General features: G+C 36.8%; 1 protein-coding gene across 1 annotated transcript in view; it reads left to right on the forward strand.

Moving 5' to 3' along the window:
* Window positions 1-13,692, forward strand: part of CDKAL1 (CDK5 regulatory subunit associated protein 1 like 1) — a 411,527-nt gene that overhangs the window by 369,023 nt on the left and 28,812 nt on the right. Inside the window, exon 14 of the mRNA XM_064665704.1 lies at window positions 10,452-10,535. Coding sequence (XP_064521774.1) covers window positions 10,452-10,535 — 84 coding nt within the window. The remainder of the gene's footprint in view (window positions 1-10,451; window positions 10,536-13,692) is intronic.

Here is a 13,692-nt window from a genome sequence, read left to right on the forward strand (position 1 = left end):
AACTGGTTCACGGAGTCCCTTCAGGAGCAGAGCAATTTTCAGGGAAAATAAAAAGAACAATTGTCTTAGGCCAGGCGTGGTGGAAAAGTGTAATAACGTTGGGCAAATCAGTAAGATGGAGGCAGAAGGAGGAAAGAAGCTAGGAGAAGTCTTGCCATTCTTGAGTTTTTAGAGAGTTCTTCTCAGGAGTGGGAATGTTGTTTACTTTCATTCTGGTCAGGTATGGGTAAAATAATACTCTGAAAGGTGGAAACTGAAGAGAAAAATGTCAGGGTAGGAAAATAAAATGCTGCATACTACTGACCTTCTGATATTATCCAAATTGATTGAAGGCATCAGCAAAAACAAATGGATGAACTTTTCTCACAAGTATTTCCACATAATTCTGTTACATTCATAAGTCTGGCTTTGAGAACATTAGAATACAGGATTTACAGCAGTTATGGGAATACAACAGTGATTTCTGCCTAGTGTGCCACATTCATTAATACATTTCTCTTAATGAAAGGTGATTTGCTTCCTGTACCTCTGATTTTATGTTGTGTTCTGACTGTGATTAATTGCAGATTACTTGCAAAAGGGAATGACCATAAATAGAATTTTGAAATATTTTTCCCTTGGAGCATTGTGGTATTTACATGACACATTCTATTTGTATGTGCAGGCTTTTGTCACAGAGGCTTGAGAAGATTCTTTATTCCTGAGGCCCTGTTTTACAGCCATCAACCTCCTTTGTGAATGGTCAGCAAAGATCATAAAGACAGGCAGGATCACTCCTTTCTTGACTGTCCAAGACTGCTGAACAATGTGTAAAACTCCCTCTGAATCCCCATTTTCATATACACTTATATTATCCCTCTTGCCATACCCACAGAGAGGGTTAAAAAGATCTGTCATGCAATTGCTGAACAATCATTATTTTCCTAGTACTAATCTGTTAGCAAAGACTTTGCACTGTAAGAAGTTTCAGGCCTGTCTAGGCATTGTATTGTTTAGTGTATATGTCCAAACTGTTTTGCTGGTTTTACTGATAATGTAACTGGTACACTTGGTGTGGAACTGGAAACCTAATAGGTGAGAATGTAATAGTCTGATTAGTGATGTGATATACACAGAAATGTAGCCAAAATATTTGACATCAGCTGTAATTTTTTTTATTAAAGGAGTTTATAATTTGACCTTAACATCTGTGTTAGAAACTCTAGCATATTTCTTGTTGACCCATCTCAATAATTAATTTCACTTGCAGTTCAATTGTCCGGCTGGTTTCTCTTTTTGTCTCGTTAAAATCTGACTACAGCAAAGTCTGCTTAGTTTGAAAGATTGTAAAAACCCCTAGTGTTCTTCCAATTTTTCTTACTGCCTGAGCTACGTAAGGACTTTTTTAAAGAGAAGAAGGTTGCACACAGTGGTATAGGTGTTGAAAAGAATTTACAAAGTAGTGAAGCCTTTAATTTGACATATTTCCTTCTAATGTCATGCAAAAGGTAGTGTGCTCAGGCATATACAACAGCACACGATTGAGGTTTCTGTGATAACTTTATGCTTAGCCTTGAGAATTGAGTAGGTTATGGAGAAGAAAGAAAAACTAAAAACTTAGTCCATAGTAGTAATGTTTTTCTTTTTTTTCTAGAACAGAAGTGATTTATCTTACAATTTTCTTGAACTGATTTCTCTTAACTTCCTTTAATGGATAATAAAGAATTGGTCAGAATTATTATTCTAGTATGCTAATGAAGAGGTGTTTCTTTTACTTACTTTTTTCAGATGCATATGATTGGCATATAGTTTAAAAATAGTAAAATGCATTACAACTAGTTCGACAGTAGTGACTATTATATTCTAAACAACATAAAGTCACACTACATTTATCACTCTTTAATGAATCATTCACTTTGTTCCCTCTGTAAGCCCTTGATGTTATTTGTCATTCAGCACTATGCCGCTGGAAGTGTCAGCAGTTCTAGGGTCTTACCTTTCCTTAGATTGAAGTAACCCCCTGAAGTGTGCAATTTTTGATCATGTAGCGTCTACCTTCAAAATAAAATAATATCATTATCCTATCTTCATTAACATTATCAGCTTCTGATGATATTCAGTTGCTTTTTTTAGTAGTCTGTGATTCGTGTGTGCAAAAGGAGTTTTATTATTCTTTTGAAAAGAAAGCTGATACATATTTATACCTTTTTTTTGAACTCTCTCTGTTAGTGCCACCATTTTGTGTTCTAAGTTAATTACCTTGCAACAATGTTATGTTACGTATTTTGTGTGTTGTTAAACATATTAACACAGCTTTTAGTGAATTTGGGGGGAGAGTTGGGTTTGGCTTTGCATACCAGGGTCATTTTGGACCTTTGTTTTTTCTGTTTTATCCCATCTGCTCTCCCTTTGTTCTCAGATGAGATGAACAGAGAAGATTGGCCTCACTTGTAGGGTGAGAAAAATTGTAGTGATATTTTGGAGAGAAGCTCAGCTTTTTGGAGCAGTCTTTTTGGTGTATTTAATTAAAAAAATATCAGGCTATAGATGTATTCTAGGAGCACCCAGTCTTACTGTGGGGATTCCGTATCATGTCAGGGATGACAGTACTGACTGTTAGTGCTGTGTATTAGTGCTGTGTTCATTTTGTCACCTGTGTTCTTCAATCCAGTATTTCCATTTATTCCTAACTTTTTCCTGCTTCATTTTGTCTGTGAGGAAGCAAAGTGCGGTTCTGCCTGCAATTTACTGGAGTGACGCTTACGTTAGGGCCTTTTGTTATTACTGGCAATTCTCTCCAACAGCTGGGGATGCTGAACACGGTATTAGATCAGTCTGTGCTACATCAGCACCCTTCTGACAGAGCCACTGGTGAGCGGTTTTATTTCCGTAGTGTAGACAAGACTTTAGTCTGAATAAACAGTTTGGTATTGCAAGTTCCTAAAGCAATTTCTGGAGGAGTTATTTGATAGGGTATTTACCAAGATGATTTATAAATTCTCATATAACTGATACTTGTCTAGGCTTATGCAGCTGTTAAAAGAGATCACTGAAACAGGAATTGCATATTGTTGCCTTAGCAACTGCCACTTCATATTGTGCTTAAATCACTTGGAAATATGCAGTGTATCTTAAGGCATTGCTTCCAACAGAAACACCCAATCTTAAGTAATTTTAAATAATTTCACAGAAGAAGTATAAAGCATGGCCTTCCCTAACAAAGACCAATCATGCTTTTAAGCTTGGTCACCTCACTTCATCACAGGCTTAGCTTGTTAGGAAAAAAAAAAACCAATAAAATTTAAAGAACCTAAATATTTGTTTACTCGTTACACCATAATCCATCTGATTGCCAAATTGACTGGAAGCTGAAAATATTTTTAAAATATTCTCCTAAATGCCATCCTCCATTCTAAAAGATCAGCATTGATAGTATGCTTTCCCATATTTATATTTTAAATGTCAAGTTTCCTTAGGGGAAGACTCTTTGTCTAGTTTTTTGTTTTGTTTCTGAAATATTTGGGGTATGAAAGGAAGACCTTAAACATATTTTACCTTCTCAGATGTTTCTTGTTCCTATTTTGAGCTGATCTTTTCATTTGGACTTTTTCTGTAGGTATTTGCAATAGTTTTATGGGGATTGTAAGATCATCTGAAAAAACAAGGGGAGGGGCTTTTGCCAGAATTACATTAAGGCAGTTGCTTGAGGGCTCGTGCTATGTGATAGTTTCAAATACCAGTTCTGCGTAGAGTATTTTATATTACTGTAACAACTTCCCCATCTTTGTGGTCACTACTCTGTGTAATAATCAGAATTGGATTTTGCATGTGTGGAAACAGCGTTTCAGAGACCACAAGAAAACAGACAGAGTGCCTTAGCAACGTTGTGCCGGACCCAGAATAAAACCAGATTCTGACATCTCATCCTTTTACTGCTTAAGCCCAGGTTTACAACAGGAAGATCCGAATGAGAGAGACTGCTTTTGGAGCGATATATATCTCCCATTTTGGAAAACTTATTTTCCTTTTATAATATTGTACACAGTCAATGAAATTTAGAACGGTAGTATGACAGAGTTGTCAAAATACTGCTTTTATTACCCCTTTTGTAGGCAATGAAAAGAAGAGACAAGCAAAATGCAAACTTACAGAATTTAAAAGGAATCAGATATTTTGAGGACCAGTTGTCATTTTTAGGTCACCGCTCACATCTCTGAATATAATTTTCATCTGAGCTGCATGGCAGAGTTTGTATGTGCTGGGAGAAGCTACATTTTCACAGCAGGAGACCAAATCAAAATGAAGCAGTCAGATGCAGGTGCACAGTAATAGAAAGGATCTATTTACCCTGAAGCGTGAGCAATGGGCCAAGACAGCAGAAGCAGTCTACTTCTATCTCTCGCCTCCTTCTCTCCCTACCTTTTCCCTCCCCCATAGCTATGCCAACAGATTCATAAGGGGTCCAAAGAGAAGGGGTTCACTTGCTTTTAATGAGCTGCATTGCCTGCTGCTGAAGGCTTGAGACACTTTTTTGTTATGCTGATTGTGTGCTATCAGAGCTGGCTGTCTTTTAATTTATATCTAATCCTTCTTTCCTGCTTGCACAGTCTCAAGCCAGCCTGGAAAATGGTTGAAAGAGTTTCTCCTGTGGGCATCTGTTGCCTGTGTCCATTCTGAATTTTGAATGATGCTGTGGAAAGAGCAGCGTGTCTGAAGCAAGTGTGCCTAAAACAAAACAAAAAAAAGGCCATTTGCTTAGACATTTTATAAATCAAACATTTCACACAATCCTTTTGAAGTAAAATTTCGGCAGCTTTGTTTAAAGATGGGCAGTTTAATATTCGTGGTTTAACAAAGCTGTATTGGCTGACACTTGGGATTCTAGACTTCACTAGTTAAGAGCTAAGTGCTTTCCTGTGTGTGAAGATGACCACCCAATGCTGTTTCCAAGGCTGCAAAAAAACTGAGCAGTGTAAGTAAGGGAAAAACACTGACTCATAGCAAGTGTGAAATGGTAAAACTTAGCGCATTGGACATAAGTACAAAACAGTCTGCTGTGTATAGGGGGACCAGTAACATCCACTGTCAATTAACAAATTTATTTTAAGAGCATCCATAGCTCTGTAATCTATGTAAGAGATTGAGAATTTTGGTTTTGTTGCTGATCAGTGGTGGTGTAGGACTGAGGTAGCAATGTCTAGGTCTGGGAGGAGGAAGCAGGAACATCTGAAACCCATGAGGTGAAATCTGCTGCTTACTCTGCAGCACTGTAGTGGTCAGGTTCTCTGTTCCTTTCCTCAGGTGTAAAATGGGCCAGACACATGTTATAAAGGTTAATCCGATTAATTATTGTATGAAGTAAAAGATACAGAATTTTAAATATTCATGCCACTGTGTTACTGCATTTCTGTACAGGGTTATGCACTGAACATAACAGAATAAAAAGGAGGCACCTACCCATCTGGAATTGGACAGCAGTTGTAACATAAGCCATAGTGAAGTGGCAGCTGTCTATGCTGTATGCTGAAAAGTATTTTTATCCTGGCATAAAAATTGTCATGCTCAGGAGCTGAACTATTTTAATATTACTGCTTTTCAGTCTCCACATTTAAAATCCTAACAACTTTGTAGAAAAGCTCTGAGACAAGTCCACTCTCCCGTACTACCTTCAGAAAAGGATGTGTGTATACACCCTAAATTTGGAGGAGCAGTGCTGCATAGCTGAACAAAGCAGTACAAAGGAGAGTTTGAAAAGAGATGTGTTCTGGTGTCATCAAAATGGGACCATTTTGTAAGTTTCTATGAACTTCATCTTTTTTCAGGGAGGTTGTGGCACACTTAGACTTCTCTGTCGGGAGGAGAAAATACCTACAATGTATAAATAAAAGACTTAGAGAATGCTTAATTATAATTTTCAAGAAATTTGGCTTCTATTTACAGAAAGATTCACTTGATTCATAAAAAGTAGGTCCTGCAGTTCTTGCCTGCTCTATGGGGAAGAATACATCATCTGCATAATTATTAAAATATATTTAAAATAATTAGACTGCAACTGAAAAATCAGGAGAGAAGTACACCAAAACTGATGTAGAATGAACACTTTCTAAATTACTTTTGCTTAAACTTTGCTATACTTAGTAAAGGTCAAAGTATGCATGTTTACCAGAAATATTCTGTACATCAGAATAATCTGCTAAAACATACTCACGTGAATTGTGACAGTCTGTATTTTTTATTGCCTGCTTCATGATGTATTTAAATAACAAATACAGGAAAGCAACTTTTTATGTGGCTTCCAAGCTTTGTACTAAGTATGTTCCGTAATGATTGGGGTCAGAATCCAGGCCAGCCTCCTTCAACATGAATTGAGAGATGCTCATCAATTCGACTATGAATTGAATTCAACCTGAAGGAGGCTTTAGCAACTGTCTCTAAATCAATGGAGATGCTACATGTGCAGCGTGTTATCTTCTATGGGAGAAATATAGAAAGACAGTGGTTATTAATTTATTTTTTTTTTTAGCCAAACAGAGGCTCTTACAAACAAAGCTAACAAAATTCAGATAAAAGAATGAGAAGAAAACAATGAGAAAGATTGTGTGCTACATGCTCTGGCTGTAATAAGCAATAAATCAAAACTGGTGCAATCATAGTTTTCATTAAGTAAAAAAAAAATTAGAGGTACAAATTATCTAAGTAAATCACAGCAGGCCACTGTTGACATTATGTAGCAATATTCTGTCAAAGCATGTAAAAAAGGGACAGTCCTTTACAACCAAACTATTGCAGAGTTTAAAAACCGGTCTTGTGTTTTAGATGATTCAGTCAGTTTTGGTTTAAAAAAGAAACTTAATTTGACTGCAGCCAATAAGGGTTTTGGAAATATCTTACTGTTCAATTATTTTATAAAATCAGCCAGCTGGAAAAACTGCTTTTCATGATTTCCAGTAAAGGAAAAACTGAGTTAAAGAATTATCATGTCAGAATTTCCTGTAGGATAAATGAAAATGAAATAAAGTTCCTAAGTGATTTCATTACTAACTCTGAGATTTACAAACTTCCTGGTAACTGTTTCAGTGTAGGAAGTGATACGACCAGCAGCGCTTGTTGCACTGTTTTTGGTGAAAACAAATTCTCTTTGTGTAAATTATATGACCAGTCCACCTTGGGATGGGGGAGGTTGCCAGGCAAGTTTTTTTGCTGTCATTCATAAGAATTTTCATACTGCCATCCATAAAGAAAAAAAAGTAATGCTTCTATAGGAAACCTTTCCAAATTAAGATGTCAGGGCTGAGTTTCCTAAGTTCCAGATGCTTTGGCAGAATTGTAGTTCCCTGAGAGCTGGAACTCGTGCGTACCTGTGGAAGCAGATGAAAGAATAGGAATAAAAATAAGATACTGAACTACTTCTGCTGGTACATGCCTGAAAAAAATCATCAAAGGTTATTATAATTATGACTGTTATTAGATATCGTGTCTGGTTTCTGCGTATTTAAATTTTGAGAGAGGTGAAACTTAGGCACTTAGAGATCCCAGGGGAATAATTGCTGAAATGATGACATATTACACTTCTTGAACAAATTTCAATACCAAAGCTGCATTCTGCGTACTTACATTTCTTCTTAATTATGCTTGGATGCAGGATAGATAGTCATTTTCTGTCTTACAAATGCATGTAGCCAATTAGTCTTGTAGATCATGAATACTCAATGGCCTAACTCATTAAATGGAATTTTCCTTTTCTGTTGTTATGGCAAAAGAGTCTGCAAATGGCTGAATATTGTATCTTTCTGTGAGTTTGGTCTTGGCCAAGGCTACAAATCCAGTACCTTCATCGAGTGAACAATTACTGGGTTTACCTACATTCCCTGCAGTGTGCCATCTTAGTCTTGTGTGCCTGTTTGTCTGTATGTGTGTATTGTAAATTGGTACAGGCTGTTTGGCTCCTCTGCATTTCTGGTGTTCAATTTAAATGCCACAGTTCTGATGCTATGTTAAAAATTTAGTCTTCCTGATTTCCTCCCATTCCCAAGAAATTCTGAGCCCAAAAGCTCAGTCTAGCCCACTGGGACATGGAGACCTGACCTCTTTTGCTCATGGAAGCAAAGATGAGAAAAACTGGCAACGTGTCTCTGAAGAAACCACAATTTATCTCAAATGATCTAACACAGGTGTTCTTTTCTTCTTCCCTCTGATATTTTTTTTTTTTAATAATATGGTTACCATTCTTTCATCTGAGAGTATGAAGATAACACATGTAGCTCAGCCTGCCTCATGGGCAGGACTCATAGCGGCAATAAGGGCAGAATGTGGTGATAAGAGAGACTCAGGGAACCACAAGACAGTTGTGAAATGAGTTACAGGCCCAGTATTGCTTTGAGCCAGTTTTGCTAAGTTTTGGTATCAGTAAATAATGAATGCAATGTGAGGATGTGACTTGGTGATTGGCCTTGGTGCTTTTCAGTGGTAGCATGTTTGCCCAAGGGTGTTGCTTATTTTGTCCTCCTCTTTTTCATAATATCGCATGACATCTGAGACTTTAGCACTTAAGTGCTACAGCAGATATTGAGTTGTGATTTTTAAAAGCTATGGTTTCAAATATTATAGAAGTAACACAACCTCTCAGTTTTGGGGAAATCTTATTATTGGAGTAGTTATCTCAAGTGTCTTATTGACATGTTTTGCAAAACTCCTTTGGGTATTTGAACTGAATAACTGTTTTCTTGAAAATAATTTAAAAAAACTGCTTCACTGTTGGTTACACCGAATTTTTACTAAAATTTGAGTATGTTGTATCTGTTGTTATATGTAATTGCAGACTTCCTAGAGAAACATGAATGGAAATTCTAAATGTGCTAGAAACAATTCTTAAACACCTCTTAAAAGTACGCAAATATATACATCTTTTCTGCTATTCAGATTCTGTTACTGGGTCTGGAAGTCAGGGATTTTACCCCTTCTGCTGTACCCCACACTTGCAGTCCTGAGAATGAACTCTAACTGCCTTGGGGGAAATGAGCTGGGTGCTTACTGTCTCCCTTTCTCTCCAGGGTTTACTTTGGGAATATTTAGATATGTGCACAAGGAAGAGAAGGCAAGAGCTATTCTATGAAGTCCTTCTGTTCAGCAAGTGCAGAATTATATATGTATCATGTGTGTATATATATATATATGCATATATACAGTATATATATACTGTAATGTAGGTGTGATATTGCTGTTCTTATTTTTTAATGTTCTATTTTCTGCCATTGACTGTTAGAGAAACTTCTAATCTTATCTTTTACTTTTACTGCTTGTACCTTAAAAAATCAAAACATTATTATCTGATCTGCAAGTTCTTGCTAGTTCACGTCAACCTTATGATGGAGGCCTTAAAACTTCTAAGTAACAGCTGCCATTAGGATGTGGTGGAAGTCTTTCAGGGAGGGGGAAGAGTCTTGAATGTAACTTTACTCATAGATATTAAAACTTTGGAGTAAAATGTGAAACCTTTTTGAGTCTCAAAATAGTAATAAAAGCAGTGAGAAAATTTAACTTGCTAGACAGTTGTAATTTGCAGAACGCATTTGTCAAATAGTTTGGAAATAATCCAGGGTACATTTAGATGGAAGAAAATAGAGATGAGCTCAGACTAAAAATGTGAGTTAAATGTCTTCAAGGTTTGTAGAAATTAAGCTATACATTTTCATTACACAACTCAGTAATGGACAAAATCAAAAGGTGCTATGTGGGAGATTTTGAACTTTGGGGAAATTCAGATTTAGTTTCATATCTACTTGGCCCCTAAATGCAAATGATTTGTCTTGGCATCTTTCATTTAACTAAATGTAAAACTGGTGCTTCCCTTAAACTGTGTTGGAGCATTTGGAAGCTGGGAATTTTAAACAAAGGGCTTTTTACACCATTTTGCCTTACATAATATCACTGTGTCTGTGAGTTGTTAAAAACTCTTCTTCTCGAGTCTTTGTAATATGCAGTGTTGGCTCCACTGTAATGGAAATTAGTGTGATCTTGCAAGCACAGCTTGGTGAGATCACCAAAAAGGGATAAAGAGATGCCCTAGCATTGTAAATAACAAGTGTGGCCTTTAAAGAAAATATACCTTTTGAGTAATTGATTGCACAATTTTTTCATTAGTTGGATGAAGATGTAATGGACTCTGTGCATATCTGCCATTTTTATTTGTTATCATGTTAATAAATAAAAATCGGTATATATTTCTGAACATGATTTTCATGTTAAGCCATTATAGCACCACAGTTCTAGCCCTTAATTTTGACTTTTAACCCTGTCAGTTTTAGACAGTTTAAAGTAGAGCTTTTCCTGTTCCACTTTCTTGCTGACACAGAATTTCCTCAGAGAATTTGATTATTTCTGCTAAGAGCATTTGTTTGTAATTGCAGTTCTCTTCTCAGCATAATTAATTATTTTTCCTTTCTGAGTCATCTCTCTCATCTTCTATGTTCCAGGTTGGTGAGAGGCAGAGAGTTCTGGTAACAGAAGAATCATTTGACTCCAATTACTACGTTGCTCACAATCCTTTCTATGAGCAGGTACAGTTAAATAAACCAGATAACATCTTTTTGTTTTATCTTTTCTTTCTGATAATCTCAGCAGCACAGTGTGTTACGATACAAAAAAAACAAGGAAAGAAATAAGTATTTTCCAGGAAACATGTGACTAACAAGACTTGTTTATGAGATATTTTGTTTCTGTGTTATAAATATAATTAACCTGAAATTACATTAAGAAATGCACAGTGGCTGTTTGAGTATACAGCATGGTTTAAGAAGCTGTTAATTATTGCAGCAATGTTAATTACTGTGACCCCAAAGCATTGTTTTCTGAACAGTTGAGTCATGATAGTTTTCATACATCTTTCTGAAAAGTATTTCAGGCAATGCAATTGGAAAAAAAAATAATTCTAGGAATAGAAGGATCAGAAAATTTCTTAGATTACCACTTTGGCATGATATGTTTTATCTCATAGATTCATAGTATGGTTTGGGTTGGAAGGGAGCTTGAAGATCATCTCGTTTGAACCCTTCTGTCACAGGCCGGGGTGCCAACCACTAGACCAGGTTGCTCAGAATCCCATCCAACTTGGCCTGGAATACTTCCAGGCATGAGGTGTCCATAACTTCTCTCTTCTGGGCAACCTGTTCCAGTGCCTCACTACCCTCTTGCGTATAGATTTTCTTCCTAACAACTAATCTAAATCTCTTTTAGTTTAAAATTGTTCCCCCTTGTCCTATCACTATCTGACAGTGTAAAAAGTCACTCTTCCTCTTTTTTATAAGTTCTCTTTTGGTACTAGAAGGCTGCTATAAGGTCTTGGATCATTTTTTACTCCAAGTTGAACAACCCCAGCTCTCTCAGCCTTTTCTCATAAGAGGGATGCTCCTGCCCTTTGACCATCTTTGTGGCCCTCCCCTGAAACTGCTCTGTCTTGTGTCCATGTCTTTCTTATGCTGAGGACCCAAGACTCCAGCAGGGTCTCACCATAGTAGAGGGGCAGAATTGCCAACCTTGACCTTGACAAAGCATGGAACTTTGTGAGATCACACTCCTCTTGATCCAGCCCAGGATACAATTGGCTTTCTGGGCTGCAAGACACATTGCATGCATTCCTCATGTTCAGCCTCACATCCACCAGAACCCCAAGTCCTTCTCGGCAGGGCTACTCTCAATAAGTTCTTCTCCCAGTCTGTACTCCTGTCTGGGATTGCCAACCCTGGTGCAAGTGCACCTTGCACTTGAACTTGTTGAACCTCATTAGGTTCTCGTGGGTCCACTACTCAAGCTTGTTTAGGCCTTCCTGAATGGCATCCCTTCCTTCTGTTTTTTGTCATTTCCTTCTATGTACTTTCTATAAAGAAATTCTTTCCACACAAAAAGATTACCTTTGAGCTAGGAAGAAAGTACATCTATTTCACAAAATTATTACTTTTGCTCGGAAGCAGATGACTTGCTAAGACCCAAGAAAATTTGCTTTTCTAAATCATTGTGATTTTATTCTCATTTTACCTTTGGGTCGTTGTCCGTTTCCTTGCACTGAGCTATCTACAGTTCGCTTTTGCTACCTTTAGGTATTCAATTGTCTGAACCTGGAGAGGCTATAGGTGATGGTTGTGCTTACATAGTCACCAATAGTGGTTTCTTCTGGTTTTGGGTTGTGTTACAGCATTTATTTATTTTTGCTTAGTAGTAGGGAACATTACTATTCATGAAATATCTGTTTCTGTTAGATATCTGGTTCAATAATTATTTTTTCCTCACTTTCTCTTTTTTTGATAAATCTCCTTTTTGTTTTTTACATATTTAACTTCTTGTCTAAGTCTTATGTATCACTATTCCTTGCTTTTGTAGCTTATCACTCAGATTTGAGAAACACAGTCTTCCATATAGAGATTAAAAAGAAATTGCTTGGGGCTTTTCAGTGTTCAGTGCTTGTTTGATGAAAGCCTAATTAATTAAATGAAAAGCAATATGTACAGGAAAAAAAATGTGTTGATGTTTTATGATGTGTTTGTACAGCACCTAATACAGCTCCTCATTGGGACTGGTAAAAAATACACAAAATGCACATAGTAACATACATAGAGAGTAATTTTGAATTCAATTATGCAAGAAATACTTTTCATTATTAAAATGTAAGTCTTTTCCCTAAAATCCTATGTAGGGTGTGTTTCACAAGGATAATATCCTACTGCTCACCCAGGTAAGTACAAGACGTGGTGCTAGTGACTAAGATTAATAGCAGTAAATTGAATGATAGTAAATTGAAAACCACTCTAGAGTCACTAAGTATCATTTTATATATTCTTGGAAGGTGAAGCTCAGAGTCCTGATGTAATGTTCTTTTAACTCAAATAGTTATCAAACCTGTTCTCTCTTCACTAACCTCATCTGTATTAAAAGATTTTGCTATTAAAGCCACATCGATAGAGCTACACTGACAGACTTCCTGGTAGAACTGCACCTTACATTTGTGGAGGCTTTGGTAATATAGTTTACATTGAACAGAATAGGGTACTTTGCCAGATCAACAGTCAAGATGAGGGTTTCTATTGGTGTAACTTTGTTTATTAGAAATATGGTTGACGATTTTCCCCCTTACAAATAATGATATCAAAAAAAATGTCTGAGTGTGTGTCAGGCCTGGCTGCTTGGTTGTTTACAGAACCTCCCAGATATTTTCACTTAACGCCTTTCTTTTTCTGAAGTCACATTTAAACTTAGTTACTGTCCTTTTGCATATGGAGACACAAAGATTTACAGCGGTCACAAGCCCAGTGATATACTTAGCTGCCTAATTTTCTTTTGATTTAAATTTGCCCATGATGAATTACATGGGAAGAACTCTGATCTAGTTGTATTGTAACACTGTCCCAGCATTAGGACTCTGGCTTTGTGTTTGCTTAGTCTCAGCTTGCCCATCTCTGAAAGGCAAAGATGTCTGCTTTTCTTGTAAGATGCTTAGGAAGTTCAGCAGAATCCTACGATCTGGAAACACTTACAGTCATGAACACCTTGAGCCTTTAGGGAAAAAGATGCTTGGGAAACTACTGGTGGTGATTTCCTCCAAGTAGAACAATCAACAATTGTGATAGGTGAAAATGGAGAGGCATTGTCTGGCAACAAAATGCTCTCCAGATGTGGTTGGCACAGAATTTTTCTCTGAAAATCGTCTGCACAGGCAGTCTAAAA

The sequence above is a fragment of the Pseudopipra pipra genome, chromosome 1, assembly GCF_036250125.1.
Source record: "Pseudopipra pipra isolate bDixPip1 chromosome 1, bDixPip1.hap1, whole genome shotgun sequence".
Taxonomy (NCBI): Eukaryota; Metazoa; Chordata; class Aves; order Passeriformes; family Pipridae; genus Pseudopipra; species Pseudopipra pipra.